The sequence below is a fragment of the Archocentrus centrarchus genome, chromosome 1 (assembly GCF_007364275.1).
Source record: "Archocentrus centrarchus isolate MPI-CPG fArcCen1 chromosome 1, fArcCen1, whole genome shotgun sequence".
In the NCBI taxonomy this organism is placed as follows: domain Eukaryota; kingdom Metazoa; phylum Chordata; class Actinopteri; order Cichliformes; family Cichlidae; genus Archocentrus; species Archocentrus centrarchus.
In genome coordinates, this window is record NC_044346.1 from 40,011,220 (window position 1) to 40,028,328 (window position 17,109).

The 17,109-nt window shown below is 46.6% G+C and overlaps 1 protein-coding gene across 4 annotated transcripts in view; it reads right to left on the reverse strand.

Moving 5' to 3' along the window:
• The window catches only part of LOC115798765 (collagen alpha-1(XVII) chain-like), a 43,021-nt gene that overhangs the window by 16,557 nt on the left and 9,355 nt on the right, over nucleotides 1–17,109 (reverse strand). For all 4 annotated transcript variants that reach the window (XM_030755830.1, XM_030755937.1, XM_030755901.1 and 1 more), the window contains exons 3-26: nucleotides 9,470–9,517; nucleotides 8,951–9,004; nucleotides 8,796–8,843; nucleotides 8,559–8,702; nucleotides 8,112–8,207; nucleotides 7,620–7,685; nucleotides 7,464–7,538; nucleotides 7,238–7,282; nucleotides 6,973–7,152; nucleotides 6,566–6,610; nucleotides 5,814–5,933; nucleotides 5,578–5,736; nucleotides 5,435–5,485; nucleotides 5,329–5,355; nucleotides 5,221–5,247; nucleotides 5,075–5,137; nucleotides 4,888–4,992; nucleotides 4,748–4,810; nucleotides 4,614–4,649; nucleotides 4,477–4,530; nucleotides 3,683–3,754; nucleotides 2,080–2,142; nucleotides 1,913–1,984; nucleotides 1,784–1,810 (exon numbers count right to left, since the gene is read on the reverse strand). In XM_030755830.1, coding sequence (XP_030611690.1) covers nucleotides 1,784–1,810; nucleotides 1,913–1,984; nucleotides 2,080–2,142; nucleotides 3,683–3,754; nucleotides 4,477–4,530; nucleotides 4,614–4,649; nucleotides 4,748–4,810; nucleotides 4,888–4,992; nucleotides 5,075–5,137; nucleotides 5,221–5,247; nucleotides 5,329–5,355; nucleotides 5,435–5,485; nucleotides 5,578–5,736; nucleotides 5,814–5,933; nucleotides 6,566–6,610; nucleotides 6,973–7,152; nucleotides 7,238–7,282; nucleotides 7,464–7,538; nucleotides 7,620–7,685; nucleotides 8,112–8,207; nucleotides 8,559–8,702; nucleotides 8,796–8,843; nucleotides 8,951–9,004; nucleotides 9,470–9,517 — 1,740 coding nt within the window. The remainder of the gene's footprint in view (nucleotides 1–1,783; nucleotides 1,811–1,912; nucleotides 1,985–2,079; nucleotides 2,143–3,682; nucleotides 3,755–4,476; nucleotides 4,531–4,613; nucleotides 4,650–4,747; nucleotides 4,811–4,887; nucleotides 4,993–5,074; nucleotides 5,138–5,220; nucleotides 5,248–5,328; nucleotides 5,356–5,434; nucleotides 5,486–5,577; nucleotides 5,737–5,813; nucleotides 5,934–6,565; nucleotides 6,611–6,972; nucleotides 7,153–7,237; nucleotides 7,283–7,463; nucleotides 7,539–7,619; nucleotides 7,686–8,111; nucleotides 8,208–8,558; nucleotides 8,703–8,795; nucleotides 8,844–8,950; nucleotides 9,005–9,469; nucleotides 9,518–17,109) is intronic.

Consider the following 17,109-nt stretch of genomic DNA (forward strand, 5'->3'; position numbering starts at 1 on the left):
GGAACTGCTGACACACTCCAGCCACATGAGGTCTAGCATTGTCCTACATTAGGAGGAACCCAGGGCCAACCGCACCAGCATATGGTCTCACAAGGGGTCTGAGGATCTCATCTCGGTACCTAATGGCAGTCATGCTACCTCTGGCGAGCACATGGAGGGCTGTGCGGCCCTCTAAAGAAATGCCACCCCACACCATTACTGACCCACTGCCAAACTGGTCATGCTGAAGGATGTTGGAGGCAGCAGATCGCTCTCTATGGCGTCTCCAGACTCCGTCACGTCTGTCACATGTGCTCAGTGTGAACCTGCTTTCATCTGTGAAGAGCACAGGGCACCAGTGGTGAATTTGCCAATCCTGGTGTTCTCTGGCAAATGCCAAGCATCCTGTACGGTGTTGGGCTGTGAGCACAACCCCTATCTGTGGATGTCGGGCCCTCATACCATCCTCATAGAGTCAGTTTCTAACCATTTGTGCAGACACATGCACATTTGTGGCCTGCTGGAGGTCATTTTGCAGGGCTCTGGCAGTGCTCCTCCTGTTCCTCCTTGCACAAAGGCGGAGGTAGTGGTCCTGCTGCTGGGTTGTTGCCCTCCTACGGCCTCTTCCACGTCTCCTGGTGTACTGGCCTGTCTCCTGGTAGCGCCTCCAGCCTCTGGACACTACACTGACAGACACAGCAAATCTTCTTGCCACAGCTTGCATTGATGTGCCATCCTGGATGAGCTGCACTACCTGAGCCACTTGTGTGGGTTGTAGAGTCCGTCTCATGCTACCACGAGTGTGAAAGCACCACCAACATTCAAAAGTGACCAAAACATCAGCCAGAAAGCATAGGTACTGAGAAGTGGTCTGTGGTCCATTTGCACAACAGCATGTGAAATTGATTGTCAGTCAGTGTTGCTTCCTAAGTGGACAGTTTGATTTCACAGAAGTTTGATTTATATTTTATATATATATATATATATATATATTAGGGGTGGGACTTTAACGCGTTAATTTCGATTAATTAATCACGGGGAAATTAACGCGTTAAAATTTTTAACGCATTTTAATCGCACTTTGCACCATGGAACGTTTCTCAGTGCACGAGTTCCCGGCATACAGATTATATCGACGCACAATGTCCAAATTAGGGGCTGCATCCTGCGAAGGACCCGGCCCACGTCTTTCGCAGCCCACAAAGGCCGGAAGTGAGCGGCTAGCCTTCATATCAGCGTCACCTGTCCTCACCTCTGCGTAGCTCATGTCGCCTAGCAACCGTGAGTGTGAAGCACAGCTGTGTAAAAGCAGCTGTTAAACGGAGAACGAACTTTTTCTCCTTTTTGTGGTTTAATTTTAAGTCTTTAATTCAAAATAAGCTGTTAAAACAAGCATAACACATTTCAACATCAAGGAACACAGCTGAGCTAATGATTAATTTCCATTATAACAAGTGAGACATTAATGTTGAATAAAACTATCCAGTTATGATGCTTAACTTTAATTTCAGGAGTTTGCTTATCACAGGAGCACTTCCACCCTTCGTTGGTCTGTGTAGTAGACTGGTGGGAAAATAAACAACATTTTGAAGTTTAAGCTTATGTATATTGATTCATTCATCAACTAAACTTAAATTAATATTTATCATGTTAAATATTGAAATGCGATTAAAATGCGATTAATTTCGATTAATTAATTACAAAGCTTGTAATTAATTTAATTTTTTTAATCGAGTCCCACCCCTAATATATATATATATATATATATATATATATATATATATAGGGAGAGAGAGAGTCATACCTGGGGGTCCCTGCAGCCCGGGGAGACCTGGAGAAAAACATAGTTACTGTAAGCTTTTAGTCAGCTCCTCTGATAACATTTGATAAACTGGTAACAGCACAGGACATTTTGTGGAGCAGGATTTGATACCTGGGGGACCAGCATCTCCAGGAACTCCAGGTGCTCCTCTGACACCAGGAAGTCCTACCGAACCCGTGTCACCTACAATTCATCCACAGACATTTACAGCATTTACAGCATTTACAGCGTTGTCAAATGTTCTGTAATCATCCTGTGTATGCCAACCTTCTCCTCACCTGCACTTCCTTTAGATCCCTTTGGTCCCACAGGGCCTTGGGGTCCAAGCTGTCCTGGTTCACCTGTAACAAAAACAAAGGTTTGAGATTTGGGGTGTACATGTTTCAGCTCATTAAAATGACTTCTTACTGTATATTTTCATAGAATATCTTATAGAGAGCACCAAAACTCAACTCCAACTAAATGAAGTCAAACACACCACTTCCTCTAAGAGGAGGCTGGATCATAACGAGAGCCAATCAAAGTGTCTGATATGTATGTGTGTGGCGCCTGTTGTGCTTGTTCAAGAAGTTTCTGCTTTTTGGCAAGAAAAATTCTAATATTTTATGAGTCTGCTGCTAAGAACTGATTATGTGCGATATGCATCTGTACAATAAACGTCTCATGAAGCTAGCTGCATCAGCTGACAACATGCAATGCAACAAAATTACAACGTCCTTTTCAGTGTTTTGAGACGTGGAATAGCTTTATTGTTGCATGTAGTTTAATCCAGGAATGGTAGAAATTTAAGAAAGAACTTCTGAATTTCATTGAGTCGAGACCCTGAAAACATTCATGTGAGATGATAAATTTAACACTAATGAACAACACAAACGTGAACAACGGAGGGAGGAGAGAGATGCGCATTTTCTAGCTGAAATACAGGCACTATTGTGAGTTTGTGTCAGCTAAAGATGACAACATCAAGGTTAGCTGTGCACTCTGTGCTGGTGACAAAGTGCTATCTAGCTTCAAAAACACTACGTCAGATTAGAAGAAACATCTGGAGATGCAGCACGGCACAGTCACACTTACAGAGTGAGTCCCACCAGGTGGGGTGAAGCAGAGCTGCGGCTAATGCAGGAGGCCCCCCAGCACCCAAACAACAAAAGCTGGACCTCGGTACAAACCAGTAAGTGGGGGTAGTAGAGGAAATGCTGCCCTTAAACATAGCTGACTCGCAGGAGTTGTGCCAAAAAGTGATCCCGATGTTTCTCTGTGCTTTTATGTGTCTTTGCTTATATTGGTAACCAGAGTGCAGTCAGCATGATTTATGAAGGGCTTATATATAAAATGAATAAGTAACCTGTTTTTCAACAATCTTTAGGAGTCTGTGTTATTGTACCTACATTATAATCAATCCAGAGCTTTTTGGCCACTTCAACTATCTTTACAGATCTGTGATGTTACATTTGTTGTGATTTCTGCAGCTTTCTGAGACAGATTTCTGTTTAAAAAGACATTTTTAATGTCAATGACAGTTTTTACCTTATAAAAAATGATTATATAAAAGTCACTTTGCCAAAAACTGAGTGCAGCTTCTACCTTGTGATAGAAATGCAGCTTTTCACTCAAAATGACCTGATATCATTCATCAGAGATATGTTTGACATGTTTCAGAGGTTATAGGTCAACAAGTCATTGACAGCCATTTAAATACAGGAGGTCATTTTTTGGCACAACACCAGAAGCTGTAACTAATGTAACTAAGTAACTTGTAATCTAACTTAATTACTTCTAAACTCAAGTAATCAGTAAAGTAACTAAGTTACTTTTTAAAGGAGTAATGAGATATCAGATTACTTTTTCAAGGTAACTATGCCATCACTGGCTGAGACGCACCTGCAGATCCATGTGGTCCCCTCTCTCCATGATCTCCTTTGATTCCTGGCAGCCCAGGTGTTCCTCGGTCACCTGCATCACAGGCAATAAAAACACAGAGCGATCAGAGAGTTGATCAAAGCTGATAAATGCTTATATTCTATCACTATCAACACTAGTTAAGGAACTCATTAAGGCATGAAGATGGTGCCATTGGTGCCAGACAGGCCGTCACCACTCGTTACAACCAAAGTCTGCAGAAGAGGGTGAAGCAGATGGGCTGCAGCAGCAGAAGACCACACCGGGTACGATAACAGGAAACTGAGGCTACAGTTCACACAGACTCACCAAAATCGGACAGCAGAGGAATGAAAGATGTTTCCTGGTCTGTGAGTGGTGATTTCTGCTGCCACAGTCAGATGGTAGAGACCAGATTTGGTGATAACAGCATGACAGCTGCTGGGGGTGTGATGGTGTTGGCACAGCTTTAGGGTCCTCAGGACCAACTGAGCATCATCTAAATAATGTCACAGCCTACCTAAGTCTAACCATGCCCGTCCCTTTATGACCACAGTGCAGCAACTGTGTGATGCTAACATGTCACCAAAATCTCTGAGCAGGGTTTCCTGCCGCGAAGAATGACGGCAGCGGTGAAAGCTAACAACCAGGTTCTAGTGAGGTGTATCTAATGAAGTGGACAGTGAGTGCATTATCTGGCCTAATTGACTTTACATATCACGACACACTTATAGAAGTCTTCCTGTTCATATGTGAGTCTGAAATGAAGCCTATCACAATGGAAGAGAAACCTTTACCTTTTGCTCCTGGGAGTCCTGCTTCCCCCTGGAATCCCTTTGATCCAGGAGCACCTGAATACAGTTTTTACAGCTTTAATGCAGAAAGGCCCGTTCGTCAACACCAATCAGCACATTTAATATACACGAGTCTTTACCTGGACTTCCTGCAGCACCCTGCTCTCCTGTGGCACCTAAACCAGTCAAGGAAAACATGCTGAAGACTTTAATCACCATTTGGTGGCTTTAAATTGAGCTAAATCTGTTGTGATCATCACAAACCTGAACTCACCTTTGGGACCTGCAGGCCCAGGATTGCCAGCAGGACCGGGCCGTCCCGGCTCACCTTGGAATCCTTCAAAGCCAAAATCATATCAATAAAACCTTCCATGTAGCTCAAATTTGCTCACACAACTGTGCTTATTTTCAAACCTCTGTCTCCTTTCTCCCCAAAGCCGGGTGGGCCAGGGTCTCCTCGGGGACCCACCGGTCCCTCGCGACCCCGCTGGCCCAGTGGCCCCTCAGGACCTGGTTCTCCTGGGCAAAAAAGAGGGGGGCGACTCAGCCCTTATTTTTTTCTTTACTCTTCTTTACAAAAATGATTTAAAATGAAACCTACCTGCACTTCCCTTTGGTCCCCTTGGTCCATCCAATCCTGGATGCCCACTCTGCCCAGGATGGCCTGAAGGAGTCAGAGATGCACGAAAAGTGAATTTGTTGGCTCACAGGGAGGAAAAGCTGAAAACCACTTGCACTGAGTCTTACCTGGCAGGCCAGGAGTGCCACTATCACCTGTGAAAAACCACATTTTAGCAGCTGGTTCAACCTATTATATCACACACATTAATATGTAGATAAACAAATATTCCTCACCTTTCTGTCCCAGTGGCCCCGGATCACCTGTAAATCAGCAGCCAAGCCAATAAAGAATATGAACACAATGAGTTTATCAATGATTTCATATGTAGTGCAAACATACCTTTAGGTCCTGGCTCTCCTGGCTCCCCCTTCAGTGAGTATGCCAGAGCTTCTAAACCCAAATAAAACATTGAGCAGCTGTTAAATGCTCAGAAGCTGTGTGAGTCTGCATGAAGACAGCACATCAGAGCTACATGTTCACACCTCTCACAGATTCTGAGTGCAGCTCGGTCCTGACCAGCTGCCGCACGAGTTGCTGCTCGATCTCGTTGCTGGAAGGGGATTTATGGGGGCTGGCCGATGGAGATCTGGTGATGGCTTCCAGAGCTTTCACACGGCCTTTCAGGTGTCTCACTTCTTCACCTGTGAGACAAGAGGGAGGCTGGTAAACCATGCAGATCGCTTTCGCTGACGGCAGGTGAAAAGCCTTCCAATCTTACCCAGAGCAATGAGTCCAAAGAGGACGCTGAAGAGCAGCAGGCTGAGCAGGAGGCCCAGGAGCCACTGCCACCAGCTGCAGCAGGACCAGAAGCCCAAGCCGGGTTCTTTTATATAGATGTCTGAGAAACAAAGAGATGCTGTTTTATCATAAATCTGCATTCTTTCAGAAGCCTCTGAATAAAAGCTGACTCTACTTAACATAAGAAAGCATAAAAACATGATCTGCTAGTATGTGAGCGCGCCATGGCCTCAGACTCAGTCAGATCCACGACTGCTGACTGCCTAAATACTCAGCGTTTTTAAGGCGCGCCTCTCCAGAGTCATGCTTTTGTCTCCAGGCTCCTGAGATTCCTCTCAACAACATGTTCTGCAGCTTTGGAAACAGATGGGAGCCCAAAACCCAGCACAGAGTACTCGAGAGGAATAAAAAGAGCTGGTTTCAGGTCCGGGGTGTACCCCACTCTCTGTGTGAGCTGGGATCGTTTCTGTGTAGGCTTTGTTGTTCAGCTCAGCAGGCTGCCACTGCTAGCTACCTTAAATCCAGTGTTTGCTCGATAAATTATAATGTTTTCATTTCAGTTTTTACTAAGACATAATTAAAGAGCTTCAGATGTAGCAGGAGTCAGCAGGAGGAGCAGTTCCCTTTGCAGCTGACAGAGCAGCGATTCCCAGCTGAGGATGTGCAGGTACACCATAATTCAGATCTAAACATGCAGCAGTTCATTAAAAAAGATAAACCAGCTGAGAGTACCTGCATAGGTAGCTTTGTCTTTTGTGCCAGCTTTCAGGGTTGAAGCTACAACAGAAACAGATGAAATTAATAAGTGCAAAGCAATGATATAACAAATGTGACCGTTAGCTGAATATCAGCCTACATGCTGCTGCTCTGTGCTGAGCGATGTCAGCAGGGAGAGTGCAGCTGCAACACAGAATGATAACATGTTATCAATAATCAGATAAACTGATGTAATGAAAGGCGAGCGTTCTGAATCAGCTCATTAACACTGAGATCTACGAAAGCCAAACATCTGGCTTTACTTCAAATTCAGCCCAAACTGCTGATTTCACTCCAACATTTCACATTAAATGCAAAATAAGTTCAGAGTTTAAGGTTGTGTTTCACATGTTTAAAAGTACGTCCAAGATGGCCTTTTGTACCGTAATCAGGCGCAGCAGCAGGTGCAGCTGCAGACGCAGCAGCAGGTGCAGCTGCAGACATGAACTGCTTCCCCGTGTCTTTGGGCACAATGAAACGCTCCGCCTCCCTCTTGATCGGAGAGCTCTCCTCTCCAAGCTCACGCTTGTTCCCCTCTTCACCGGCGGGGCTGCTCGGTCTCACTGTCAGAGACAGACAGACAGCATTCGAGATAATCTGATATGATTTTGACAAACAGCAGCTGTAGTGCCTCCTCCTCCTCCTCACCGGTGGCTGTGCTCGGTCCACACACATTCTTCTGCACTCTGTAAACTGTGAAGCGACAAAAACACGTCTCACTTCATGTCTTCTCACCATGTTGTGAAATTCAAACTCATTTAATACTGACAGCACTTCCTTTTGACAGGAAGCAGGGGAGAAAGAACTCAGTGTCATGATCATCATTAGCACAGGAAGTGAAGTGGCACAGGCTGGATAAGGGTCCGTGCTTTACCTATCTGTGTGCTGGTGCCGGTGGGAGGAAGGGCCGAGGGAGCCATCAGGTTATTCTGCACACCGTACACTGGAACTGAGACGGAGGGTCAAACAGCATCATTATGCAGTGACAGCATGAAGCTCAGGATGTGAAACATGGCAGGAAAAGGCTCACCGGAGCTGCTGGCAGTCAGAGTGCCGTTTGCAGACGGAGAGCCGGGCGTCAGGTTGTTCTGAACTCCTGCAGGTGAGAGCAGAGCGGCCTCGTTACTCCATCAGCACAGAGCTTCAAAACTCAGGAAACAGAAATCTGCAGTTTAATCTGACGGAGAGCACAAAAGCTTTTACACTTTTAGACTGCATCACACATGTTTAAATGTCCTCAGTATCTGAATTAGGGGAATTCGTGGGTTAATGAGGCAGTCAGTTTTTTACCTGGCTAGATCACCTTGGTAACTAATGCTGAAAGTGTAGTTTTGGTTTCAGATTGCCTGGATGCACCACGGTGCCACAGATCCTTTTATTTAGAGCTTTATTGTGAAAGGCCATCTCTGCCTCAGCTGATTCACTCTGTATCAGATGCTGCGAATTATGTCAGCGAGCGCAGGAATAAAGAAGTCGATAACCACGTCAAGGTTTCCCCTCAAATATCCTGTGTGTCACTGACCTGCCTGGTAAAGGGTGGAGGTGGTGGTCAGCTGGCTGTGGTTGCTATTGTAGGTGTAGCTGTTCACACCCCCACTCCAGATGCTGCCGTGTCGATCTGAAAGGGAAGAAAGACAAAGGGGAAAAAGCGTGAAAATCCATCACCTGAAAATAATCAACATCTCATTCAGGTCGTCCTCAGATCGCACGTTTAGGCTCCTTTTAGAGCCTTTATTGGTCACTTACAGCACTGACCAAGGCTGCGTTGGCTGGATGTGAACCAAATGTCACAAATATAAGGTGGACAGCAGCCACATCCAACTTGGGCCAACCCTGACAATAAAGGCCAGTAGTGGCCCATAGAAAACTATAGACATGAGCAACTTTGAGCAGAGCATTCGGTGCCATCTGTGATGTTTGGATTGTTACACCACAGCAGTAACACGAGAATCCTTTAAAATGGCCGAACCTGCGCCGGAGCTCTCTGACGGGGTCCTCGCTTCCACGCTGGCCTTCCTGGGGATGGGCAGTGTGCTGTTAGGGGACTGAGTGGGGCTGATGCTGGTGGAGCAGTTTCCTCTCAGCAGGCGCTTCACATCGTCCAGCTCCGTCCCTGAAAAACGGGCAGCAGTGGATGTTAAAGCCACAGAGGACTGATGGATAAACTCTTGAGGGTTTGGATGTGTGAGTGACAAGTCATACTCACAGCTTCCCGTAGGAGAAGCACTCTGCAGCCTGACTCTGATCTCACGCTCTGAAAGCAAAAATACCAGCTGGCTGATGCCTTTAAGCAAAGACTAAATTGTATATGTTACATATTTGCTGTTCATGTAACTGTCGGTGTGTCAGAGCTGTGAGTACCTCTGCCCTGAGTCCTCCCTCTGCTGACAGAGGTTGATGGTGTGCTTGAGCTGCCTGTAAAAACAAAGCAAACAAATCTATAGTTTACAGCCCCCCCCAGCTGAGACCCCCCCCCCCCCCATCTTAAATCTTCACTCTCATCAAAATACCAGAGAAAGTGACACATTTCCTTAAAATTTGATTTAAAAAACATAAACACAGGCTGCTCTGCTCTACTCCCCAGTCATATGTAAAGTGTTCATCTGTGACCCACCGGGTCACAAACTTCAGTACCAGAGCAGTACATTTAGGTCAGAGTAACATCACAAACTAACCACCCCCTGTTACCAGTTTGCATTCACTTTTTATATAAATAAATAGATTTTTATAAATATGTAACTGTACATAATCAATCATTTCAAACTGAATTTGTGGACCACCTGCAGTACCTTTGCAGCCCACCAGGGGGCCCTGGCCCACACTGGTTTACAGGAATGTGCAAATTCAAATTTTTAATCTGACATTAAAGTAAAAACTCACCATACTCCTTCCTGTTGTACTCTGGAGACGAGTTTGTGCTTGAGCTTTCTGAAACATAAAATCAAACCTCAACTCTGGACTTCCTGTAACTTGAATAAATTACTTTAATCTGATTACTGGACTGCAAATAGTAACGCGTTAGATTACTCGTTACTGAAAAGAAGTAGTCAGATTAGAGTAACGTGTTATGGACATCACTGAACAGGACACAGAAACTGTAACCAACAAAGAATCTCCACCATAGGCAAACAAACACTGGGCGAAAGGCCCAGGACCACAACACTGAAGCAACAAGAAGAGAGTGCAGGAGTGATCTGTGACAGAAGGAGAGCAGCCAGAGTGAAAGGGAAGGTGTACAGGATGACAGTGAGACCTGCTGTGATGCTTTGGAGACAGTGGCACTGATACAGAGACAGGAGGCCAAGCTGAAGATGCTCAGATCTTATCTGGGAGTGAGCAGGATGATGGACAGAAATGAGTCTATCAGAGGGATGGCTCAGAGTCAGAGAGGCTAACATGGTTTGACTGAGAAGATGAAAGAAGAGTTTCAATATTTTTATAGTAAGAAGTATAAATTATTTTAGCTGTTTAGCTCAATTCATTCCTATTCAATTCAATTTATAAAGTGCCAAATCCCAACATCAATCATTCACTGAGCACCATCTCGTAAGCACCCCCTGCTGCAACACAGACTGAACTGCACCTAATTTATGTACAATGGGGTTAACCTTGCAATGACCGGGGGGTGGGGGGATAATGACCATAGCTGTAGATTTCTGTGTCTTATTGTGATGCTTTTCTTCACAGAAAATGTTTCCTATACTTTTCTACATGAATTGATTCATTGATGCAGTGAAGAAGGTCTGTTTTTCATCATAGGCTTTGATTGTAATGTGCTGGTAATGATTTCATAATTAGGCATATCATTTTGAACCATAACATTTTCAGACGGAGGGCGGGCCCAGGACCAATTTGCCATAGGAGACCCTACCAGGGGAACAAGCCCCTGGACACGGGGCCTACAGGAGGGGCCTGCCCTCCTGTAGGCCCACCACCTGCAGGAGGGGTTGTAGGGGTTGGGTGCAGTGTGTGTCGGGCAGTGGCCAAGGGCGGAGACCCTGGCAGACTGCTCTCGAGCTATCAAGACATGGAATGCCACCTCTCTGGTGAGGAAGGAGCCTGAGCTAGTGCGTGAGGTTGAGAGATCCCGGCTAGATATAGTCAGGCTCACCTCAATGCATGGCCTGGGCTCTGGAACCAGTCTCCTGGAGAGGAGCTGGAGTCTGTTCCAGTCTGGAGATGCCCTCAGTGAGAGGTGGCAAGCTGGGTGGGTATTCTCATATCCCCCCGCTTGCTGCCTGTATGTTGGAGTTTTCTCCGGTACATGAAAAGGTTGCTTCACTGTGCCTTTGGGCCGGGGAACGGGTTCTGAGTATTGTTTGCACTTATGTGCTGAATAACACTTCAGAATACCCACCCTTTTTGGAGTCACTGGGTGGGGTGCTCAAGGGTGCTCTATCCCGTGACTCCATCATCCTGCTGGGTAACTTCAACACTCATGTGGGCAATGACAGTGAGACCTGGAGGGGCGTGATTGGGAGGAACAGCCTGCCCGATCTGAACCCGAATGGTGTCTTGTTTTTTTTTGGCCCCAGCGGCTTTATTGACAGTATAGATTATGGCAGGAAAGTGGGAGAAGAGAGGGGGGAAGAGCACAGGCTGGGACTCAAACCTGCACTGCCAGCTTTTTGCCTCGCGGCATGTATGTGGCCACCTGCTCTACCATTGAGCCACCCCGGTGCCCCGAATGGTGTCTTGTTATTGGACTTCTGTGCAAACCACAGTTTGTCCAAAACGAACACCATGTTCGAACATAAGGATGTCCATAAGTGCACGTGGCACCAGGACACCCTAGGTCAGAGGTCCCCAACCCCCGGGCCGTGGACCGGTACCGGGCCGTGGGACATTTGGTACCGGGCCGCACATAAAGAATAAATAACTTAAATTATTTCCGTTTTACTTATTATCTGCGCGGCTCTGCAGCCACGCTCCATGTGAAATCGGCCGAACCCAGTCAAACCAGAAGCCAGCAAAAATGAGTATCAGAGAAACAAGCTCAGGGGGCTTACACTGATTCAGTGTTATGGTGAGTTGTATTTTTCATGCGCTTTATACAGTAAACCTAAGTCGAAGTCGCACAAATCGGGTTTTCGCTCTAGTTGGATGGCATCTGCAGGTCCTGATTTTTCCTAACATTAATTCCAATAAAATCATCACATAAATCCGTCGGATATTCACCTACCTCGGATGAAAAATCTGGTCCCATTGTAATAAATTTCCAGTTAAATGTGATCGCATAAACTGGATGAGTTTAGCGCTAAAACCCTCCTCAGCTCCTGTCCGCCCACTTCCATGCATCGGCTCGTTCATGCACAACTACACACACTCTAACAACGCCTGGAAATTGTTTTAGTGTTTATATCAGTTCATTTCACCGGGGACAATCGTGGCAAGTGTAAGCTACAAACTTGCACTTACAAGTAAAATTTCAGATTTTAAAATTTGCAGAAGCAAATTCATAGATGAAGCAGAAGCCATTGCAGCGAAATTCGATAATAGACCCCAAACTGGGCCATTTGAATCCGACTGAGGTGATTTCTACTGTATTTGTTTTTGCGGTGTATCTTATTTTGATGGCATGTTTTACCATGGCTCTAACAGCTGACCAGGGAGCGCTGTGGGCAGAGAGCCTGTTATTCATGTTGAGGCGGGATGTTACGAGAACGCTGCTGATAGAGCTGCATACGAATACAAAGTGGATTCACGTTTTTTATTATTATACGTAGAAAATATCACACTTGGTTATGGTCGTATCATTTATTTTGACGTATTTATTCGCCACACCTTAAAAGCCGGTCCGTGGAAATATTTTCTAACACTAAACCGGTCCGCGGCTCAAAAAAGGTTGGGGACCACTGCCCTAGGTCACAGGTCGATGATTGATTTTGGAATCGTATAAGCAGATCTGCGGCTGTATGTTCTGGACACTTGGGTGAAGAGAGGAACTGAGCTGTCAACTGATCACCACCTGGTGGTGAGTTGGATCAGGTGGCGGGGGAAGATGCTGGACAGACCTGGCGCACCTAAACGTGTTGTGAGGGTGTGCTGGGAATGCCTGGCAGAAGCCCCAGTCCGGGAGATCTTCGACTCCCACCTCCGGCAGAACTTCGACAGCATTCTGAGGGAGGCTGAGGACATTGAGTCTGAATGGACCATGTTCTGCACCTCCATTGTTGAGGCTGCTGCTCAGAGCTGTGGCTGCAAGGTGGTTGGTGCCTGTCGTGGTGGTAACCCCCGAACTAGATGGTGGTCACTGGAGGTGAGGGGAGCCATCAAGCTGAAGAAGGAGTCCTATTGGGCTTGGTTAGCCTGTGGGACTCCGGAGGCAGCTGATGGGTACCGGCAGGCCGAGCGGAAAACGGCTCGGGTGGTGCAAAACTCGGGTGTGGGAGGAGTTCAGTGAGGCCATGGAAAAAGACTTTTGGATGGCATCGAAGCGATTCTGGCAAACTGTCAGGCAACTCAGGAGGGGAAAGTGGTGCTCTACTCACATGGTTAATTCTGCAGGTGGGGTGCTGCTGACTTCAACTGAGGCTATAGTCATGCGGTGGAAGGAATACTTCGAGGACCTCCTGAATCCCACTGACATGCCTTCTGTAGTGGAAGCAGAGTCTGGGGATGAGGGGGATGACTCGCCCATGACTGGGGGTGAGGTCACTGAGGTGGTTAAGCAACTTCTTGGTGGCAGGGCCCCTGGGGTGGACAAGATTCGCCCTGAGTTCCTGAAGGTTCTGGATGTTGTAGGGCTGTCTTGGTTGACACACCTCTGCAACATTGCAGAGGTGTGTCAAGCTGGGGTGGTGCCACTAGATTGGCAGACCGGGGAGGTGGTCTCCATCTTTAAGAAGGGAGACCGGAGGGTGTGCTCCAACTTTTGGGAGCTCACACTCCTCAGCCTTCCCGGTAAGGTCTATGCCAAGGTGCTGGAAAGGAGGGTCCATCCGTTAGTCGAACCCTGGATCCAAGAGAAACAATGCGGTTTTCGTCCTGGTCGTGGAACGCTGGACCAGCTCTTTATCCTCTCGAGGATATTTGAGTGTGCCTGGGAGTTTGCCCATCCAGTCTACATGTGCTTTGTGGACTTGGAGAAGGCATTTGACCGCGTCCCTCGGGGTATCCTGTGGGAAGTCCTGCGGGAGTATGGGGTGTCTGGCTGGTTGTTGCAGGCCATTCAGTCCCTGTATAACCGCAGCAAGCGCTTGGTCTGTATAGCCGATAATAAGTCGGACTCATTTCCTGTGGGTGTTGGACTTCGCCAGGGCCGCCCTTTATCATGGATTCTATTCATAATTTTTTATGGACAGAATTTCTAGGCGTATCCATGTTGTGGAAGGCTTCTGCCTTGGTGGCCTCAGAATCCCGTCTCTGCTCTTTGTGGATGATGCGGTTGTAAGAGACTGTGTGCATCTAACGTGCGCTGATTGCAGATCACTCGTCAATTGAATCTTCCTCAGTCAGAAGGAATAGGCCAACTCCAATGGTGCAGCTTAGAAGGTTTATTGAGGAGGCAATAGAAGCAGGTACATGGGAGCTGATGAGGGTACAGATGTTGTTGTGAGTATTTCTAGGTGTGTAGATATGTGTGTGTAGATGTGTGTGTGTGTGTGTGTGTGTGTGTGTGTGTGTGTGTGTGTGTGTGTGGTTAGGACTATAGCATCGAGGGATGGTGATATGCTGGAGATTAGGCTATTCTTCCTCCCATTCGAGCCAGGACTGAAGCAGGTTTCCTTCTATGGGCTCATTCCATCCTCTCTCTGTGTTTCACAGGGCCTGCACAATGAGTTTTGCTCTTGTGGTGTAGGGTCAGATATAACCCAATGGGTCATACTGACTGGCGGCCACTTTGTAAATATTGCGCAGTGTGACAGTCGTGTAGGACACCGGGCGATGTTTGTATCCCAGGACATCAGTTGGGCAGTGCCAGCTGAGACCCAAAGCTGACTCCTGTGGATCAAGGCTTTTGAAGTTTAACCACAGTTCACAGCTTTCTGACCTGGCCATGCTGGGCAGATGGGCAACCACCTCAGGGAGGTTGCTGGCCCACTGTCGTATCTGAAATCCACCTTGGAGGAGTAGCTATCTCATCCTGTCAATGAGCAACTTGGCCTCTTGTGGGTTAGAAAAGGACTGCAGGCAGTTGTCTACATAGAAGGCTGTGTAGACAGAGTCATAGATGTCTTTGTGAGCATCTCTGTGGTCCTTCACGTGCCTCTGAAGGGCAAATGTAGCACAGCAGGAGCTACACATTGTCCCAAAATATAAGACTCTCCACTCATATATGTCTGGGGGCCTCTCTGTTTCACCATCTCTCCACAGGAACTGTAGCAGGGGGCGGTCTTCAGGAAGCAGGCGAATCTGGTGAAACATGGCTTTTATGTCTCCGCTCACTGCCAGAGAATACTGGCAGAACCGGAGGAGTACACCCAGCAGTGTAGGCCCCAGCGGAGGGCCGGGCAGGAGGTAGTGATTGAGAATGTTCCCTTGGAACTCAAAGGAGCAGTTGAAGAATACTCGTGCGTTGTTGTTATGATGCACAATGTGGTGTGGTACATACCAAGATTCAGTAGAGCCGTGGATCTCTTCTGGAGTCAGCTTCACCACGTAGCCGGATATCTACCAACCTCTTGATCTCCTGGTTGTAGGTGGGAGCCAGATCAGGATGTTTAATTAGCTTTTTTTTTTATCTTATCTTATCTTATCTTATCTTACGCTCTGTGGATCTCAGCAGGACTTTAACCACATCAGGAGGGACGTGCATCAGTGGGAAGTCCTTCTTCCTCAGCGGGGTGGGGGTGGGGGGGGCATATCTTTCTACACCATTCACAGGTACCCAGATGGTTTTGGCCTCCAACGTGGCTATGGCCTGTCTGTCCTCCTTTGAGCGCATGACCTCCTTCTCGGATCTATGTATGGGAGCATCTAGTTGGCACAGACGTTGTACATCCTGATGCAGGGCCTCAGCAGGAGAAAGGCATGATATGTTCAGGCAATGCACCTCCCCCTGCTGTGTAGGCATGCTACTGCTTGGACCTTGGATGACCCCAGCTTGGTGCAAACAGCGACAGGTCCATGGGCTGGGCCATGCAGGACTGGCCGGACAGGAGTTATTAGGTGAGCATTATCAGAACCGATTAACACTAGAGGCTGTATCCAGTTGAATCCCTCAACCTGCACTTGCACTAAGTGGTGATACTTCTCCTTTAAGAGCGCCACTGGACATGACTGTTCAGCTAGGCTGAGCTGTTGGGCAGTAAAGGCACGTGTGATTTTATAACGTATCTTTGGTTTGGCCTTTGGAGACACTTGGAATGAGACGTAGCCTCCATTTATCTGAATCACATCTTGACGGATGTTGCACAGAGACAGTGTTTCCTCTTCTGGTGATAAGCCTAATAACTTAACTGCAGCTGGGAGTATGATGGTTTTCTCTGATCCATCATCGAGGAGAGCATATGTGTTCAGAGATTTCCTTTGATAGTGTAACTGGATGGGCACAACCTTGAGCATCACACGGCCAGAGTGACTGACCGGATCCAGAAACACTCTGCTGGTTCTCACTGTTAGGATGTTAGGGTCCCGCCTCCTAGCTTCAGCCAGGTCATGAAGCACTAATAAGTGCTGTTCTCCACAGGTGCTGCACAGCTTCTTCAGAGTGCACTGCTCCGGACTGTGTTTACGGCCACAGCGCCAGCATTTGGATTTATCCTTTAGCCAGGTGGGTACAGCTGTGAGGTCTAGCTTCTTAAAGTCTACACAGCCACTGAGGTAGTGCTCTGGTCCTTCACAGTATGGGCAATATGGCTTAAACTTCTGTTTCTTCTTAGAAGGGGAAGAAGGATTAGTAGCTTGTGCCTTAGTGTCTGTCTTTGGCTGTGTCTGAGTAGGATCTGAGCCATAATATATTGATGTGGACCAGGGTTATAATAGTTTTGGATTTTACATTATAGTTTAGTTTTAGTTAGTTTTTACTTTTTTTTCTCTAATTCAGTTAGTTTTAATTAGTTTTCAGAGTGGTTTTGCTCGTTTTTATTAGTTTTTATTTTTGGTTTCATGCTTAGTTTTAGTTAGTTTCAGTATTAGTTTTAGTATTTTCATACCTAATCAGGTGCAAGATTCAAGGCGCAAAAGTGACTATTGTGTAATGAAAACTTGACAAAAGATACAGTTTAAAGAAATATATTCAACAACCAGCTGTTCACAAGACATGCTAAATGTGTGTAATATTAAGGACACACATGAACATCAACAGGGAGAAACAAAGAAAAACATGAACTCCCAAACTCAATAACTTCTACAATAAACTCCACAATAAACTTCAGCATCAGTTCAGCAGATTAATAACGCCTACATGTGGTGTTAAACAAAAACAAACTCTTTGATGGAGTCAAAGCTCAAATCCATCTGCATCCTGATGTTCTCACCACCTGAAGCTGCTTCTGTTTTGGAGCTAGCTTGGTTAGATGCTCGCTAATTAAACCTGCAGGGTCTTTGCGGCCTCTGTACACAACCTACAGAAGTTG